This window comes from Hyperolius riggenbachi, chromosome 8, assembly GCF_040937935.1.
Source record: "Hyperolius riggenbachi isolate aHypRig1 chromosome 8, aHypRig1.pri, whole genome shotgun sequence".
NCBI lineage: Eukaryota > Metazoa > Chordata > Amphibia > Anura > Hyperoliidae > Hyperolius > Hyperolius riggenbachi.
Window position 1 is genome coordinate 124,065,691 of NC_090653.1, and position 20,319 is coordinate 124,086,009.

At 43.8% G+C, this 20,319-nt stretch overlaps 1 protein-coding gene across 4 annotated transcripts in view; it reads left to right on the forward strand.

Annotated features, from left to right (window-relative positions):
* MTMR1 (myotubularin related protein 1) overlaps positions 1-20,319 on the forward strand; it is a 111,694-nt gene that overhangs the window by 48,313 nt on the left and 43,062 nt on the right. For all 4 annotated transcript variants that reach the window (XM_068251023.1, XM_068251025.1, XM_068251024.1 and 1 more), the window contains 5 exons: positions 1,225-1,326; positions 5,871-5,954; positions 9,328-9,477; positions 12,463-12,651; positions 18,806-18,991. In XM_068251023.1, coding sequence (XP_068107124.1) covers positions 1,225-1,326; positions 5,871-5,954; positions 9,328-9,477; positions 12,463-12,651; positions 18,806-18,991 — 711 coding nt within the window. The remainder of the gene's footprint in view (positions 1-1,224; positions 1,327-5,870; positions 5,955-9,327; positions 9,478-12,462; positions 12,652-18,805; positions 18,992-20,319) is intronic.

Genomic DNA, 20,319 nt, shown 5'->3' on the forward strand with positions numbered 1-20,319 from the left:
TATTCAGTTGCAGGAGAGTAGTTCATATTAAAGGGAACCCGAGGCTGCCATATTTATTTCCTTGTAAACCATGCCAGTTGCCTGGCAGCCCTGTTGATCTTTTGGTATAAGTAGTGTCTGAGTCAAAACCCTGGAACAAGCATATTGCTAATCCAGTAAAACATGAGTCAGCTTAGTCAGATTACCTGATCTGCTGCATGCTTGTTCAGGGTCTATGGCTAAACGTATTAGAGACACAAGATCAGGGGGCTTGCCAGGCAACTGTTATTATTTATAAGGAAATAAATATGGCTGCCTCCATATCCCTCTCGCTTCAGTTGTCCTTTAACTGTTGGAGGAGATCTTTTGTTTCAGCTGAGCATTGTGGGATTATCCTGTAACTGTGGCAGTGACTGTAAATGATGGGCAGATTCAACCACAATCTCTCTCTGATCTAAGCTGATTAGAGAGAGACCTGTTGGCTGCCCATGCACCGCAGGCCAATTCTCGATGGATTTCATGCTGAAATTACTCCAGAATCGGCCTTGTGATGCCGTATCCGCTGCCTCACCTACCTGACCCCGTCACCCTAATGTGTAATGTAACCCCCCGTAACCCCGTGCACTATACTTCACCTGTCCGCGGTCACTGCTACATCCGGGCTGGTTCTGAGCGCACTCCTTGCTCCATACATGTGTCCCATGTGGTTGCTGGCGCACTCGATCGACCACATCGGCCCTACATCTTGCAGCATGTCCAACCAATTAGTGCGACCACTTTTGCCCCAAAATCGGTGGCATGGTTGATCGGGGATGCATTTGGCGGCACTGATTTTCATCTGATTATAATAAATTGGATGGTTGACAAGCTGCCAAGTCACTTGAAGTATGGCCACCTTTACAGGACTGCAGATATCTACTGTCTGCATTCACTGACTGCTGTTAAAAGGAAGCTAAACTAGATGAAAGTGAATTTTTACTTCTTTTTAGTACATGATATAGTGTGTGCAGACAGGGAGATTAGCGTGACCTCACCAGCGCAGAAGCTGCAGCAGCCTGTTCATCCCGCTTATATCATTCCCCACTGACAGGGTGACTGTGGATGTTTGCCCGTGAAGGCTTTATTGTTTGTAATGCAGACGGTATCCGAAGTGAATTCTTTCTTCTTCCTCTTGCTTTTTGAATCACCACTTTGTACTATCGTGTTTGCTTGTTGTGATGAAATCCTTTATTTGTGTCTTGAAAGGACATGAGGAACTTGCGGCTGGCTTACAAACAGGAAGAGCAGACCAAACTGGAAATATTTGAAACTCTTATAAGGCATGCGTATCCTGTCTCTAATGGAATGGTGAGTGGTGTCATTGACCTTGGTAATGCTGTTGTTGTACAAAAGAAAGACAGCTGCCAACAGGCTGAGTCAGGCTTCTTCAGTAACATCCTCATGCCTGCACTGGATTCCTATATATACTCCTATGTGGCTGCTCCCTCAGCTGTGTCATGTCAGATCATAGTGAGGATTGCTAGATAGTAAAATAGCAATCATGTTATTGCAATCATGTGTAGCATCTGCAGTGACATCTTCATGTATCAGGCTCCGTTCACACTGCACGCGTTCCCATCTGCGTTTCGGGAACGCGTGCAGGAGGCTGACACGCACGACATCAGACAGTGCATAGATAGCACTGTCTGATGTTCACACTGCATGCGTTCCAGACCAGTGTGGTCCGGGAACGCATGCTGCACGCATTTTTTGCAGAAATGCGCAGCTGACCCATTCACTTTAGTGAATGGGATCGGCCACGCAACGCATAGAAACACGGATGGCATGCGTTCGTATGCGTTGAGCTCGGAGTGCACGGCCATCCGTGTTTCATAATGTGAACGTGGCCTTTACACAGTAGTCCCAATGAAAAAGACAGAGCCTGTTATGTAAGGTTCTGTCTTAATCCTGAAAGAAACAGTTGGTCTTTATTTTTCTATTCTTCTGCAGCTTTGGCCACCCCCACCTGCGGTGCCACAGCCTGTCCCCAGCTCGGCAACCTAATTGGTGGCTATTGAGCTGGCAGTGGGCTGCGCCAATGCAGGTGGGGGCAGCCAGAGCTTCATAAAAAATGGCCATGAATGTCTTGCTGATGAGGGGTTGGTTTGGAGGGTCGGAGATTCACCTGTCCACTGAATTTCATGTCAGTGGGGGTGACCCACCAATCCTCTCAGAGCCTTACATGGCAGGCTCTGTCTTTTTCTCGGGAAGTACTCTTTAAACCCAGGGCTTGCTATTCTCTGATATCTCACAGGTGTTAAAGAATCAAGTTCAGATTTGCTGAATAAAACAGCCTATGTAAATGAGAACCGATGTGTGCAGGAACCAGTCAGGTCTGCCAGGTATACTGAAAGCTGCTTGGTTGTCTTACACACTGTGCAGTATAGTCTTGTTGAATTAACTTGATGGTACTTTTTGTGCCTTTGTAATAACTTAATGTTATACACTGTGGACTACTTTACTTATGCTTTGTAGCAACGTACATAATGCAGATTGCTCTGTATGCATTAAAGCAGAAAAGTAAAAAAAAAAAAAAAAAACAAAGAAAATCCTATGGCCACAGCAACTTTATGCAGCTATGGACACAGTCCCCCTTATTTATTCATGGAAACCCCTTCAGATCGTACACTGATCCTTATCAAAGATGGCCATTGCAGCCTCCTCTAGCCTTCCAACTCCACAACTTTATGTGAAGAGAGAGGACAGAAACTTACTGGCAGGAACAGCAGGCTCACATCTTATCTTCAAAGCAGGAGGACTGGTAACAGTAAGGCCCCGTTCACACTGCACGCGTTTCCAGCCGCGTTTTGGAAACGCGTGCAGGTGTCCGACACGCACGACATCAGACATTGCATAGAGTGCAATGTCTGATGTTCACACTGCATACGTTCCGGACCTGTGCGGTCCGGGAACGCATGCTGCACGCATTTTTTAAAAAAACGCATGGCTGTCCCATTCACTTTTCAGTGATGGGATCAGCCATGCAACGCACACAAACGCGGATGGCGTGCGTTCGCATGCGTTGAGCTCGGAGTGCACGGCCATCCGTGTTTCATAATGTGAACGTGGCCTTTACACAGTAGTCCCAATGAAAAAGACAGAGCCTGTTATGTAAGGTTCTGTCTTAATCCTGAAAGAAACAGTTGGTCTTTATTTTTCTATTCTTCTGCAGCTTTGGCCACCCCCACCTGCGGTGCCACAGCCTGTCCCCAGCTCGGCAACCTAATTGGTGGCTATTGAGCTGGCAGTGGGCTGCGCCAATGCAGGTGGGGGCAGCCAGAGCTTCATAAAAAATGGCCATGAATGTCTTGCTGATGAGGGGTTGGTTTGGAGGGTCGGAGATTCACCTGTCCACTGAATTTCATGTCAGTGGGGGTGACCCACCAATCCTCTCAGAGCCTTACATGGCAGGCTCTGTCTTTTTCTCGGGAAGTACTCTTTAAACCCAGGGCTTGCTATTCTCTGATATCTCACAGGTGTTAAAGAATCAAGTTCAGATTTGCTGAATAAAACAGCCTATGTAAATGAGAACCGATGTGTGCAGGAACCAGTCAGGTCTGCCAGGTATACTGAAAGCTGCTTGGTTGTCTTACACACTGTGCAGTATAGTCTTGTTGAATTAACTTGATGGTACTTTTTGTGCCTTTGTAATAACTTAATGTTATACACTGTGGACTACTTTACTTATGCTTTGTAGCAACGTACATAATGCAGATTGCTCTGTATGCATTAAAGCAGAAAAGTAAAAAAAAAAAAAAAAAACAAAGAAAATCCTATGGCCACAGCAACTTTATGCAGCTATGGACACAGTCCCCCTTATTTATTCATGGAAACCCCTTCAGATCGTACACTGATCCTTATCAAAGATGGCCATTGCAGCCTCCTCTAGCCTTCCAACTCCACAACTTTATGTGAAGAGAGAGGACAGAAACTTACTGGCAGGAACAGCAGGCTCACATCTTATCTTCAAAGCAGGAGGACTGGTAACAGTAAGGCCCCGTTCACACTGCACGCGTTTCCAGCCGCGTTTTGGAAACGCGTGCAGGTGTCCGACACGCACGACATCAGACATTGCATAGAGTGCAATGTCTGATGTTCACACTGCATACGTTCCGGACCTGTGCGGTCCGGGAACGCATGCTGCACGCATTTTTTAAAAAAACGCATGGCTGTCCCATTCACTTTTCAGTGATGGGATCAGCCATGCAACGCACACAAACGCGGATGGCGTGCGTTCGCATGCGTTGCGTTCCGCATGCGTGGCCATCCGCGTTTGTGATGTGAACGGGGCCTAAATGAAATGAGGCCATCATTGATGATCTCTACATCACGTCCAACATAGAAAGTAGGACTGGGTCTCCACCTGGGATTAGTGCAATTGTAGCAAAGTGATTTTATTCCATAGCAATGCTATGGAATAAAATCACTTTGCTACAATTGCACTAATCCCAGGTGGAGACCCAGTCTTTCTTTCTATGTTGGTCTAATGGATTTGCACCTTGATAGATCCAGGTGCTGACTGGTTGACTCCCTGGTACTGAAATCATTGACACGGTTGAGCTTTGGGACTTTCCTTTTTCCTTGTGCTCTACATCACGTCCTACAGCCATTGACAGCTTTTAAGCTACATACTCACATGCGTGCACGTGAACAGAGAGCGACAGCTCCCTGCCGGCGACAGCTGTCCACACGTCTCGCCAAAGTATTAGAGGCAGAGCATCAGCACAGAAGCCAGGCAATGAGGTGCTAATAATTGCAGCTTGCATGTACATATTATGCAGTTAGGATATGGGCCGAGCAAAATTGTCAGAAAGTGCGTTGATTGGGCAGATACTAAGCCTACTAATACTTCTGAGTTCAGCCCTGTGGAGGAGTACATTGAAAGGATTCACTTCTGGAATTTGGATTAGAGAAAACCTGTCCCTTCCTTTATGAAAGAAGCAAAGGCATGTGCTACCAAATGTACGAAGCTTAGAAATGGACCAATGAAATGCCGAAGCTGATGATTTTGATTGATCCAATTACAACTTGCATACATTTGCATTACATTAACATAGCTCTATCAATTTAAAATTATTTCCTTCTTCACAGTAATCCCTATAAACAATGTATGCTAAATACATACTTTAGTTGTGCTTCTTATTTCAATATAAGCAGGCAGCACCCGATATTTGCAGACTGAATCATCTGTTTAGCATGCAGTTATTTCTTTCAGTGTTCACAGTGGCCACTGATTAGTCAACTCTCCACAGATCTACACCAATCCTCCATACATGGGGCCGTAAGCGTGAAGCGGGTCCTGTGGGCAGTGGAGGGGCTGTAGAGGATTGGGGAAGCCTCTGAAGCATCAATAGGCTTCCTTCTATTAAAGTAAGCATGTATATTTTTTTTAAAGTTACAAATTTAATTTAAGGTGGCCATACACTTATCGTTTTTCCTCGTCGGTTCCCAGTAGATTTGATCACTCTGAAGCTGCCAGAAATCTTGCCTCAAAATGTATGATCAATTAAATTTCGATTGATTTTGACATAAACCAATCAATACTATCTGACAGTATGTATGATTTGTATCATTCCGGAGCAAGAGACAGGATTGGTGGTCCATCAACGGGCTACAGAGCTGCTTGCATGGAACCGTGCAATGAGGACGATTGTTTTTCAGTAGATATTCTGCTGAATTCTGTTGAACATCGAGGTGCTGTTTGCGGTAAGAATTTCACCCGGATTGGAGAGAGATCAATGGTTTTACCACATTGGGTGTTGATATATAAGCATATGGTCCCCTTTACTCTTGCTTTGTTTACAAAGGAGAAAGTAGACTATTTTCCATAATCTTCTGCTTGTTTCTTTCAGCCTCTGTTTGCATTCAGTTACAAAGAAAAATTTTCTGTGGACGGCTGGAAAGTTTATGATCCAACGTCAGAATACAAGAGACAGGTGTGTACTGCATTTATCTCATCTTATTTTTTCTATAGATGCTCTGCTTTTGTCCATGGCTTTGCTTTTGTACCAGTTTATTACTTTTCATTCAAGGCATGTTAATTCTTTTTGTGTTGAATAGTGCAGGAACGGGTTACAAAGTATTGGTGTGTGTTACGGTACATACTCACAAGGTGATGGATCAGGGAATCCACGGCGAAGCGACCCCACAGACGAGCATTCCCCGATACGTTTATTGGTCATGTCACGCCGGATCGGGTGCATGCCTGTAGTTTGATTTTCAAGACAGCCCCCCCAATGCAATGTGCACCCCATCCCTTTGAGCTGTGCAGAGTGTTGCAGACTCACCTATCCACTTGGCACACCTTCTGTGTCCCATGTGTTCTCTTCATCGCCGCCAGGTGCCTCCTGACCTTGCCGTATGTACGAACGTCAGTACATGCCATGGGCCACGTGATACAGGAGTGCCTGCTGTCAATGGAGAAAGGTGCAGAACACAGGAGGGAGGCGTGCCAGCGGACGGGTGACACTACAACACACATTACATGGGGGAGACCTGGGAAGTGGCAGCCGTAGTATGATTTCCAATACATTTTGTGCTGAAATCTATGGTAAATCTGTGTGCTGTATGTGGGCAGCGGTTGTGATTTTTGCAATTGCCTAGCGATCATAATTTTGTATTACTGGTACTTTTTTCAGTGATTTAATTGAATTTGAATCGCTGAGAAGATGCTGCATGTAGCGCGTTTGCAATCAGCGATAATCGCAAAAGCATCGCAATCAGTGAGCGTAATCCCATAGGGTTACTAGTGCATCACTTGTGCAACGTGCTTTGCTGATCACCGGCGATCAGCAAAGCGGAAATCGTAGGCAAAAAGTGCCAGAGTGTGAATGGGTCTTAAAGTCTATGTACTGTAATAACAGTAGAGACTTAGTTATCTGGCAACAACATTGATCGGCTAATGCGGGATAAGTGCTTTCTGGTTGCTTGAGACTCGATGTTAACCTCTTGACGACCAGCTAACGCCGATTGGCGTAAACTGGTCGTCTGCGGGTTACCATGGAAACGGCCGCTCGATCGAGCGGCCTTTCCATGTCAGTTCACGGAGGGTGTTTCCGTGAACAGCCGGAGAGCCGCCGATCGCAGCTCTCCGGCAAAATGTAAACAGGCGGGGAAGAAATCCCCGCTGTTTACATCATACGGCGCTGCTGCGCAGCAGCGCCGTAAGGCAGATCGGCGATCCCCGGCCTCTGATTGGCCGGGGATCGCCGGCATATGATAGGCTGAAGCCTATCCTTCAATGCGCAGGACGGAACTCCGTCCTGCGCATTACGGAGAGAGGGAGGGAGGTAAGGAGGAAGAGGGCGGAAATGGCTGCGGAGGGGGGCTTTGAGAAGCCCCCCCCCGCAAAACGCAGATGGCCGGCGGCGATCAGACCCCCCCAGCAGGACATCCCCCTAGTGGGGAAAAAAGGGGGGTAGTCTGATCGCCCTGCTGCACTCCTGATCGGTGCTGCGGGCTGTAGAGCCCCCGCAGCACCGATCAGTGAAAAATCCATTGGTCGGCAAGTGGTTAAAAATAGACCTAGCTAATACAGTGCTATACCTCACTCCTATATACAGACCATGAACTCTGTATTATAGGCCTAGCTAATACAGTGCTATACCCCACTCTGTATACAGACCATGAACTCTGTATTACTTGTGAAAATATAGTAACTGAAAGTATATTAACCTGGGGGAAACTGTGGAATCCAGTCTTAAAGCGAACCTAAACTCGGACATTCCTCTCTGCTCTAAAAGACAAGCAACAGCATAATAACCTTCACAGAAAAAAATTTTTTTTGTTACAGCTAATACAAGTCCTGCAATAAATCTGCAGCGTGTCTACTTGCTTTCGTGGAAGCAGAAATAGGGTTAACATCCTGTGTTTACAAAATAGCTGGACTGCTGAGTCAGCCAGCTGACACAGCTGAGAGATCAAATTACAGTGGTGATTAGTCACAGATGAGAGGGACTTAGACAGGCTAAACTCTCTAAATACATGCAGGGCGCATGTCTCTCTCTGTTTTCTATGTTTCTCTCTCTCTCTCTCTCTCTCTCTCTCTCTCTCTCTCTCTCTCTCTCTCTCTCCACCCACAGATTCTCGATTGGATTTAGATCGGGACTTTGACTGGGCCATTCTTACACATGGATATGTTTTGTTTTAAATGATTCCATTGTTGCCCTGGCTTTATGTTTAGGGTCGTTGTCCTGCTGGAAGGTGAACCTCCGCCCCAGTCTTAAGTCTTTTGCAGACTCCAAGAGGTTTTCTTCCAAGATTGCCCTGTATTTGGCTCCAACCATCTTCCCATCAACTCTGACCAGCTTCCCTGTCCCTGCTGAAGAGAAGCACCCCCAGAGCATGATGCTGCCACCACCATATTTGACAGTGGGGATGGTGTGTTCAGAGTGATAAGCAGTGTTAGTTTTCCGCCACACATTATAGTGTTTTGCATTTTGGCCAAAAAGTTCCATTTTGGTGTCATCTGACCAGAGCACCTTCTTCCACATGTTTGCTGTGTCCCCCACATGGCTTGTGGCAAACTGCAAACGGGACTTCTTATGCTTTTTTGTTAACAATGGCTTTCTTTTTTCCACTCTTCCATAAAGGCCAACTTTGTGCAGCGCACGACTAATAGTTGTCCTATGGACAAATTCCCCCACCTGAGCTGTAGATCTCTGCAGCTCATCCATAGTCACCATGGGCCTCTTGACTGCATTTCTGATCAGCGCTCTCCTTGTTCGGCCTGTGAGTTAAGATGGACGGCCTAGTCTTAGTAGGTGTACAGTTGTGCCATACTCCTTCCATTTCTGAATGATCGCTTGAACAGTGCTCCGTGGGATGTTCAAGGCTTTGGAAATCTTTTTCTAGCCTAAGCCTGCTTTAAATTTCTCAATAACGTTATCCCTGACCTATCTGGTGTGTTCTTTGGACTTCATGGTGTTGTTGCTCCCAATATTCTTTTAGACAACCTCTGAGGCCATCACAGAGCAGCTGTATTTGTACTGACATTAGATTATACACAGGTGAACTCTATTTAGTCATTAGCACTCATCAGGCAATGTCCATGGACAACTGATTGCTCTCAGACCAAAGGGGGCTGAATAATTACGCACACCCCACTTAGCAGTTATTTGTTTGGAATCCTGTATGATTTTTGTTCCACTTCTCACGTGTACACCACTTTGTATTGGTCTTTCACATGGAATTCCAATAAAATTGATTCATGTTTGTGGCAGTAATATGACAAAATGTGGAAAACTTCAAGGGGGCCGAATACTTTTGCAAACCACTGTAAACCACTGATGCTACCTGTTTCCTCTATAGGGACTGCCGAATGAGAGCTGGAAGATTTCCAAGATCAACAGTAACTATGAACTCTGTGACACTTACCCAGCTGTCCTTGTTGTACCTACAAGTGTAGCAGATGATGACCTGGGCAGGGTGGCAGCATTCAGAGCTAAAGGACGTATTCCGGTAAGCAAGGGGCCTGTTGATATTTGATGTTGACAGGTTATGTAATGTAATAAATACAAACTACAGTGACAGTGTGTAGAGTTCTTTTCCAGAATGATGTCAACTTTTTGTCCACAGGTGCTCTCTCTGGAACTAGAAGGGACCTTTTACACCAATTGCTGTTTGCAGGAAAGGTGTGTGTGTGTGTGTGTGTGTGTGTGTGTGTGTGTGTGTGTGTTTGTGTGTGTGTGTGTAAGGTGTAGTTGTGTTAAGTGACAGATTGGACAAGGAGTCTTACATTGGCAGAACTGGCCTGAAAATGGTGCCATTATGGGAAGGCTTACTTCAAGGATACACGAGGTGACTTGACGAGATAGACATGTGTATGTACAGTGCCAAGCACACAAATAACTATGCTGTTTTCTCTTTTCTTTTTTTTTTTATTTCTCTGCCTGAAAGAGTTAAAAATCAGGGATCAAATGATCACTGATAAGGTATTACAGCTATAAAACACTTTCCTGGCAGAAAATGGCTTCTAAGAGCAGGAAATGGATAAAAAGGGTCAATGAGATTTTAGTTCTAGCATACTTCAATGAATGTGTTATTGAGCAGAGACAATGAAACAGCGAAAACTTAAAAAGTAGATTTAAAAATTAAAATAACACTGTGAGGTATCCAAAAAATGTAATTTTTTAGGAGGAGGATAGATACAATTATCTGTCTCATCAGTTAATGTTCACCTCGTGTTTCTTTTCAGTATAAACCACAGTGTATGCTTTGCATACTTTTAGTCTTTTCGCAGATAATAGTTACAGTGGGTGCTGTAGCTTTGAGGTGTATGTATTGATTCAAAGAGCCTACACTTTAATGGCCTGTGTTAAAGAGAATCCGAGCTGAGGTTCTGACAATGCTATCCGCATACAGAGGCTGGGTCTGCCTATACTGCCCAGCCTCTGTTGCTATCCAGACCCCCCCTAAGCACCCCCTGCACTCTGCTATCCCCCATAAATCACAGCTGCGCTGTCGACAAGCAGCGTGTCACAGCTGGCTGTGTTTACCTCTGTACTGCATAGCTGCGGTCCCCGCCCGCGTCCCTCCCCGCTGATTGGAGGGAAGGGATACGGGCGGGAACCAGAGCTATGCAGGAGGCGGGGGGTGCTGTGAGACTTACACTACAGAGGTGAACACAGTCCGCACAGCGTGGCTGTGATTTATGTGGGATAGCAGAGTGCAGGGGGGGGGGGGGCTTAGGGGGGATCTGGATAGCAACAGAGGCTGGGCTGTATAGGCAGACCCAGCCTCTGTATGAGGATAGCATTGTCAGAACCCCACCTCGGGTTCTATTTAACCACTTAACCCCCCGCGGTACGAATTTCTCCGTCCCTTTCCCCCCCCCCCCCCCCCCCTAAAAAACCAGGGATGGAGAAATCCGTACCTTCCGCACTACCGCCGCTGTCTGTGCTCCCGCCGCTCGTGCCCGCTGCCGCCCGCTCGGAGATCAATGAATGGGAAAATCCATTCCCGTTCGTTGATCTAAATCCCCGCAATGATCCGCTGCTTCTATTAGAATCAGCGCAATCGTGATCTTCCCAGCCTCGTACTGCTTCCTGTAAGTGTCCTTCCAGATGCTTACAGGTCGCATGTAAACAAACACACTGTGGCCATCTTGTGGCCAAATAGTACAACTACACCCTAAAGCATTTTACATATACAAACACATAAGTTTTACACAATAAATTAACTCATTACCTCCCATACTCCCCGATTTTATTTATTTATTTTTTTTGTAATAAAAAAAAAAAGGGAGTGAACTTTTTAAATATTTATGTCAAGAGGGTATAACACTGTTACTTTATAAACTATGGGCTTGTAATTAGGGATGGATGCAAAACTGAAAAAATGCACCTTTATTTCCAAATAAAACATTGGCGCCAAACATTGTGATAGGGACATAATTTAAACGGTTTTATAACCGGGACAAATGGGCAAATACATTTCATGGGTTTTAGTTACAGTAGCATGCATTATTTAAAAACTATAATGGCCGAAAACTGAAAAAAAATATTTTTTTCCCACATCTTTTCCTATTTTCCCATTAAAACACATTTAGAATAAAATAATTCTTGGCAAAATGTCCCACCTAAAGAAAGCCTAATTGGTGGCGAAAAAAAACAAGATCTAGTTCATTTCATTGCGATAAGTAATAATAAAGTTATAGACGAATTAATGGATGGAGCGCTGAAAGGTGAAAATTGCTCTGGTGTTCAAGGGGTAAAACCCCTCAGTGGTGAAGTGGTTCAAGAACATATTATTATTTATTTAGCATGTACATTTATTATTTGTTTTTAGTATTTATAACCTTTTCTCCTAATTGTGCATATTGGGTCTCACACCACCACTAGCACTAGAAGCACATTCTTTTGTCACACCGCTCTGAATTTTAAAATCGTTAAAATACTGCTCAGTACATTTTAAGTTCTGAGGTCTGCAGATACAGAATTTGACAGACTGAACAATTTCCTGCATGGGTGGGGGTTGCTACAAAATCACTTTATGCTCTAAATGATCACCTGGCTGTAAGACATTTCTGCAGGTGGGGAAATGCGTTTGAACTCACTGAACTAGGATGTAGAGAAAGAGTTCAAACACTAAAGGCCAAAGGCAGAGGCAGTGTGTCCAGCCCCCAATCAGGTGAGATTCTATTCCACTGCCTCCGCTGTGTGTAAAATGCAATTAGATGCCTTGGGTAGGGAGGGCAGCCACCAGACACTATGGAAGACCACTAGACGCCAGGTATGCTGTATAGAAAGATGGGGACCACTAAAAACTAGGTATAAACTGAGATTTTGCTCTGGGGGTCCATTTTAGGAGCAAATAAAGTGTATACGGTATTTTCAAAAATGTTTACAAAAAATGCATTTTGCTCTGCTGTTCCTCTTTAAAATGACCTTTGTGTCAATGTCATATATTTTATAATAGTTATTTTAATAGTGCTTTTACTTGCAGGTTTTGTGCTGGATCCACCCTGAAAGCCAGGCCACCATAGCCCGCTGTAGCCAGCCTTTAGTTGGGCCCAGTGACAAGAGATGTAAAGAAGATGAAAAGTACCTGCAGACGATAATGGATGCCAATGCCCAATCACACAAGCTCATCATCTTTGATGCCAGACAGAACAGTGTCGCCGATACAAACAAGGTTATGTTTAGCCAGCTAAAATGTTTGCTTGCTACAAGAGCACATGGTGTACTTTGATTTCGTAACTTATGTTTGAGATTAATGTGGGACATAATGGTTGTCGGCCAGATCATATTAATCCTGCCATGCCGTACTCACGCCACACTTAAGAGAAAAATCTAAATACTCCCACAACAATAGCACACATGTGCCAAGACAGTCATCATGTAAATAGATTTTAAATCCTATCTGACCAAGATGAAAGTGGATGGCGGTTGGTTTTATTGTTTCCTTCTCATGTAGAGAAGCACCATTATTGACTATTTTAGGCCTTTAATGACGTAAAACAGGCTTGAAGTGGAAACTGAAAGACAGCGCTGAAGTTGCAGGTTTATGTTTTGTGGCTCAGCCCTAATTAATACATTTCTGCCCTTCTCTTCCTTCAAAAGCTTCTTTCATTGGCCAACTGTCACCTTCTCTAACTATGAAATAAAGAAATCAAAACATTGCAAAGTGAGAATTTAAAAAATAGAATAGAGATCAACAAATTATTAATATTAACCATGTAATTTGTTCGTTGTACACCACCACCACCAGCCTACATAGCAGGTAACAAGGCATGATGGATCCATGTTCTCATTCTGTTTGTGCCAAATTCTGACTCTATCGAGACTCATCAGACCAGTCAACATTTTTCCAGTCTTCAACTGTCCAATTTTGGTGAGCTCGTGCAAATTATAGCCTCTTTTTCCTATTTGTAGTGGAGATGAGTGGTACCCGGTGGTGTCTTCTGCTGTTGTAGCCCATCCGCCTCAAGGTTGTGCGTGTTGTGGCTTCACAAACGCTTTTCTGCATACCTCGGTTGTAACGAGTGGCTATTTCAGTCAATGTTGCTCTTCTATCAGCTTGAATCAGCCGGCCCATTCTCTGACCTCTTGCATACATCTCCTTTTTCACACCTTTCTTTGTAAACCCTAGAAATGGTTGTACGTTAAAATCCCAGTAACTGAGCAGATTGTGAAATACTCAGACCGCCCCATCTGGCACCAACAACCATGCCACGCTCAGAATTGCTTAAATCACCTTTCTTTCCCATTATGACATTCAGTTTGGAGTTCAGGAGATTGTCTTGGCCAGGACTACACCCCTAAATGCATTGAAGCAACTGCCATGTGATTGATTGATTAGATAATTGCACTAATGAGAAATTGAACAGGTGTTCCTAATAATCCTTTAGGTGAGTGTATGATGGTGAGCTCAAAATCTTATGAAGGAAGGCATCCCCAAACCAGATTATTTCCACCACCATCCTTTACAGTTGGTATAAGGTTCTGGTGACCAACCTCTTCTGTTGACAGATACCTGAATCTTTGCCTCCTCTGTCCAGAGCATCAGCTTCCAGAAATACAATTGAAGGTAAAGAGGCGCCCTGGTTGAAATAAAAGCATCTAAAAACAGCTTAAAATCGAGGAAATAATATGAGGTGGCTTACCTCAATAACGAAATCCTTGTATATGACAAAAGATTTTTATTTAGCACAGGCAACGCGTTTCGCGGGTCCAAGCCCGCTTCATCAGGCCAATAAAAGTGCCTACAATAGTGAAAGAGCTCCTCAGTATAACTATATCGACAGTGTTATAGGTTAATACAATGAATACTTATGCATTATACATTTATATCCCAATAGTATACATACCACTGGGTTAAATGAAAACGATCGAATGATTCGATAGATCCATCAATCAGAAAAACGATTTTTCGAAAAAGTAAATTTAACCTAATTTAAGGATCTAGACTGCCGATCTAAAATGGGAGATGGTAAATATGCAAATGCAGTGTTCAGCTGCATTTGAAGGTATTTATATAATGTTCAAAAATCAACAGTCCATGGGCCTGATTCACAAAGCCGCGCAAACCGTCCAGCACGGGTGCGGCAAACAGCCAGCACGCGAAGCGCCGCCCGCGGCCTCCCGCGCGCGCAAAACGCCGCGACCCACGCGACCGCGGCAAAACGCGTTTGCAATAGTCCGCGACCGCGCGAATCGCGGCACCCCACGCGCGCAAAAGCCCGCGAACGGCACCCCACGCGCCAACCACCCAGCACACCCGCGCCAAACAGCCCGCACGCCCCCGCGAACCAAGCCCACATGCCCAAAATTTCCATATGCTGGAGGAGGTTTTTATAACAAAAATTGATTAAAAACTAAAGTTATAAAATATATATATATATACAGATATACATACACATACATACATATATATATACACACATATACATATACACGCAGCCACAAATTAAATTAATAATAAAATAATAATAATAGTACTAATAATGCACAAATTACATATGCAAGAATCCAGCATTCATAGTACAGTATAGGAGATATTTATCTTGCCCGTGAATATATAGCTTATAAGATAGACTAAAGTGCATATATCAATCTAAAAAAAGGGGGAACAATTACATTTTCTCATGACTTAATTTTGTGCTAATGTGCATATAGATATTCAGTGTGTTATTACCCTACTAATAGAAACATTGTGCACTTTGCTGCCATCTAGTGACAGAACAGCAACAGGGTTCTTTCAGCTGCTGTTATGTCTAACATACATGAGCACTGGCGAGTTTCCCACAATATATATATCAATGCCCTAAACCAAGATGGCGGCGCCACAACTTCCTGCGGAAGTCATCATCTTATGTGATGTCATCCCACCCTCTGAACATCTGATCCACCCCTCGTTGAGCTCTCATTACTGCAGCTGCAGAGATTAGCAAAGCTAATATATATTGCAGCTCTTCAGAGTCTCCATTAGAGGCTCCCTTTGCCATATCGACTTGTTCATTTGGTAAGTCAAGCTTACTCCCATTATTACAGTTATATGAAGCGCTCCCCCTGCTGTTTAAACTATGCACAGTTTTTTGCTGTTTTTATGATATCAATGACCAGGTATTCTTAAAGTGTCAGTTAGTGTCAGACACATGTCTATTTATACCTGGCCAAGTCTTGTGATAATTGTTCCCCCTTTTTTTAGATTGATATATGCACTTTAGTCTATCTTATAAGCTATATATTCACGGGCAAGATAAATATCTCCTATACTGTACTATGAATGCTGGATTCTTGCATATGTAATTTGTGCATTATTAGTACTATTATTATTATTTTATTATTAATTTAATTTGTGGCTGCGTGTATATGTATATGTGTGTATATATATATGTATGTATGTGTATGTATATCTGTATATATATATATATTTTATAACTTTAGTTTTTAATCAATTTTTGTTATAAAAACCTCCTCCAGCATATGGAAATTTTGGGCATGTGGGCTTGGTTCGCGGGGGCGTGCGGGCTGTTTGGCGCGGGTGTGCTGGGTGGTTGGCGCGTGGGGTGCCGTTCGCGGGCTTTTGCGCGCGTGGGGTGCCGCGATTCGCGCGGTCGCGGACTATTGCAAACGCGTTTTGCCGCGGTCGCGTGGGTCGCGGCGTTTTGCGCGCGCGGGAGGCCGCGGGCGGCGCTTCGCGTGCTGGCTGTTTGCCGCACCCGTGCTGGACGGTTTGCGCGGCTTTGTGAATCAGGCCCATGGACTGTTGATTTTTGAACATTATATAAATACCTTCAAATGCAGCTGAACACTGCATTTGCATATTTACCATCTCCCATTTTAGATCGGCAGTCTAGATCCTTAAATTAGGTTAAATTTACTTTTTCGAAAAATCGTTTTTCTGATTGATGGATCTATCGAATCATTCGATCGTTTTCATTTAACCCAGTGGTATGTATACTATTGGGATATAAATGTATAATGCATAAGTATTCATTGTATTAACCTATAACACTGTCGATATAGTTATACTGAGGAGCTCTTTCACTATTGTAGGCACTTTTATTGGCCTGATGAAGCGGGCTTGGACCCGCGAAACGCGTTGCCTGTGCTAAATAAAAATCTTTTGTCATATACAAGGATTTCGTTATTGAGGTAAGCCACCTCATATTATTTCCTCGATTTTAAGCTGTTTTTAGATGCTTTTATTTCAACCAGGGCGCCTCTTTACCTTCAATTGTGCATAGCTATACCCCCAAACAATCTGTGTTTGAGGGGTGGTGACAGACCACCTGTGGGTGCCCCACAGTGGACACCTGTCCCTACTTTTTCAAGGAGAGCGACCACATCCAGGTCCCGGCTGGGACTACCCCGAGTGGAGTCGGGTTTATGGTCTCCACCTGCTTCCTACGGTTGGTTGCCCTTGCAACCTCCTTTTGTGAGTAGTAATTTATTGAAATTTCTTTTTTCAATTGCATACTAATATACTACACTATTGGGCTCCCGTATTTGTCTCCTATATTTTTTTCCCTGCAAGGTGCTGAGACACCCCCACTACACTAAGCTTCCAGAAATGGTGTTCTTTGCCTAGGCATTGAGAAGAATACTTTGGTCTTGCCCCAATGTTTGTGGTAGACGGCAAAGGTTTAATTCTGGCGCACTTTTAATCCAACTTGTACTGCTTTTAATGCTAGACTTGTGCACTTATCATCTCAGGCTGAACTTCCTGGGACAGCCTGGCCTGAGCAGGTTGGCAGGTATTGGAAGATTTTTCAGACAGTGGACCAAGCAAGCGCAGGGTGCTTCAAGTCCTATTCTATAGCGCCACATTCATCCATACCATGCACTGATGAGGATCAACCAATCCGAAACAGTCTGTATGCATGTTGGATTATTGTGACTCTGTAATATTAACAAGCTGACACCTCATTGCATTCTAGCGGATCTGGAGGTGTGTTTAGCTTACAGAGACAACAAAGGATGATTTGCATATTCAGCAGTAAAGCATTGTGGGAGACATCATATGCTCACTCAAATCTGAATTATTGCAAATACCTTCTGTTTTAAGGAGGCAAACTTTAGTTTTTCAGACAGTGGGATTATTGATGTCTAGTGGTGATAAGGCGCATTTCCATGTATAACCTTCTTTTAAAAGGCCTTAAATAGTGTTCTTTACACACTTCAACAACACCAGAGTAACTTAAACTACATGTCAAAGGTTTCAATAAAACCAGGTCCTCTGGGATCCTTTCTATCAATGTTCTAATCATTTGCATTTGATCTGTGTACACTCTTTCAATAATTCCTTTCCTAGAAAGATCGTTATAGGAATATTTTGGAAACGATTGTTGTATAGACACTATTTGGGGTCCTGTTCTGTACTATGGAGAAGGGGAGATTAATGAGAGGTGTCCCACTTGTGGTTGGTTGTCAGTGACCCAACAGGATATGACATGACCAGTGCAGTTATAGGACAACTATTCTCCTATTAGATTACTCAACTGAAGGTCAGACAAAGAACAGCATGTGCTTGTAGCTTAATTTTAGCTATATGAGTGAATGATAATGTATGCTATACTTACATTTACTACAAGAAAATCACAGGGACACAGATAACCCAATATGGTGTAGTATTTATGGTATCGGGGAGAAGTGGAGAGTAAGCAAGTTATACTCACAAACCAGGGCTACCACCAAGGCAACCACTGTAAATGCGGGTGGGAAGTTTAGACCTGTTGACACTCAGGGTTAAGAAGCCGTTCTCTGTTGTAGGAAGAAAAGGGGGTGCGTCACCCTCCACCTGGGGTGGGCTGGTACAATATGTAAAAGAACAGAGGCGCCAAAAAAATAAAATGCAATACAAGTGCAATAAAACTTTTAAAATATGGAGTGGCAGTGGTGGACTTACCTACTCCAGAGGACAAAAATAGACAACAAACATGTTAATGTTTAGCAATACAATTTATTGATAACCCAGGAGTATATAAATACATTGTAATGCTAAACATTAACACGTTTGTCGATTTTTGTCCTCTGGAGTAGGTAAGTTCACCACTGCCACTCCATATTTTAAAAGTTTTATTGCACTGGTATTGCATTTTATTCTCTTGGCACCTCTGTTATATATTACATTTACTACAGGTCATTTGGGTTTTATGTTTACTGAAATTATAACTGACACTAAAGTGTAAATTGTGCATGGTATTTGTTACTTCATCTTTATCAGTATTATATCAAGAGAAGCGAATGGCCCTTGTAATATAAACGCTGTGTCTCTTGGAATGTGGAATGCAAACATTGACATTCATATGCTAAATGTTTATATTGTGCTTTCTATATTGCAGACCAAAGGGGGTGGGTATGAAAGTGAGACTGCCTACCCCAATGCAGAGCTCATCTTCCTGGAAATACACAACATCCATGTGATGCGAGAGTCTCTACGGAAGCTAAAAGAGATTGTATATCCAGCCATTGATGAGTCGCGATGGCTGACCAATGTGGACGGGACACATTGGCTTGAATATATTCGGGTAGGAGATTGTGGCTTATTTTCATGAATTAACTATGTATTTTACTGTTCCACTGGAAGTTGTAATAATCCTCATCAATCCATCCATTTCTTTCCATTGTGCTACAAAGCACAAGAAATTAATAAAGTGTATCGATCAAAGATTACAGGACAACTGAAGCGAGAGGGATATGAAGGCTGCCATATTTAAATAATACCAGTTGCCTGGCTGTCCAGCTGGTCCTCTGCCTCGAATACTTTCAGCCATAGACCCTGAATAAAGCATGTACAGATCAGTTGGTTCTGACATTATTGTCAGACCTGGCAAGATTAGTTGCGTACTTGTTTCTGCTGTGATTCCAACACTACTTCAGCCAAATAGATCAGCAGGACAGCCAGGCAAATGGTATTGTTTAAAAGGAAGAAAATATGGCAGCCTCAATGTTCTTCTAACTGCAGTTGCCCTTTAAAAGTGACTTAAGAATAGAAGTGTAAATTAGGGTTAGACATAAGGCCCATACACACGTCAGATTTTTTTTCTAAACGACCCGTCGTTTGGACATCCCGTCGTTCAGTTGTCCGGACGTCAAATCGGGCGTGTGTACAGTCTGTCGTTCAGCTGAGAAGACTGGTCTTGAGCGATCCGCCTGGCGGATCGCATACACAACATGGAGATGAGCTTGGATCTCACGATCCAGACACTGGATGGAACCGGTGAAGATGAGGTGGGTGGAGTAAAGCCGGAGCAAGAAGCAGAGGTAGCCGCTAGTTGGTTCACAGTTAGAAGGGGTAGGGGAAAAAGTGGCAGGGAGGCTAGTCCCGAGTTGTCCCTCACTAATAAGTATGCTTGTTTGCGTAATATTGGGGAGGATGCTGCAACAGGATGTGCTCCTTAGCAACCAAGGGGCAGACTGCTGTAACGAGAAAGGGAATAGGAGTGCAGCTAAGGCTAGACAGGTACTGGTGGTAGGGGATTCAATTATTAGGCGCACAGATAGGGTAATCTGTCGAAGAAACCGTGAATGCCGTACAGTCTGTTGCGTCCCGGGTGCTCGGGTTCGGCATGTAGCGGAAAGAATTGACAGATTATTGGGTGGGGCTGGGGAAGACCCAGCTGTCATGGTACACATTGGCACCAATGACAAAGTTAGTGGGAGATGGAAGGTCCTCAAAAATGAATTTCAGGTACTTGGAGATAAACTTAAAGCAAGGACCTCCAAGGTGGTGTTCTCTGAAATACTGCCAGTGCCACGTGCTACATCTGAGAGACAGAGGGAGCTTAGGGAGTTAAATAAGTGGCTGAGAAATTGGTGTAGGAAGGAAGGGTTTGGGTTCCTGGAGGACTGGGCA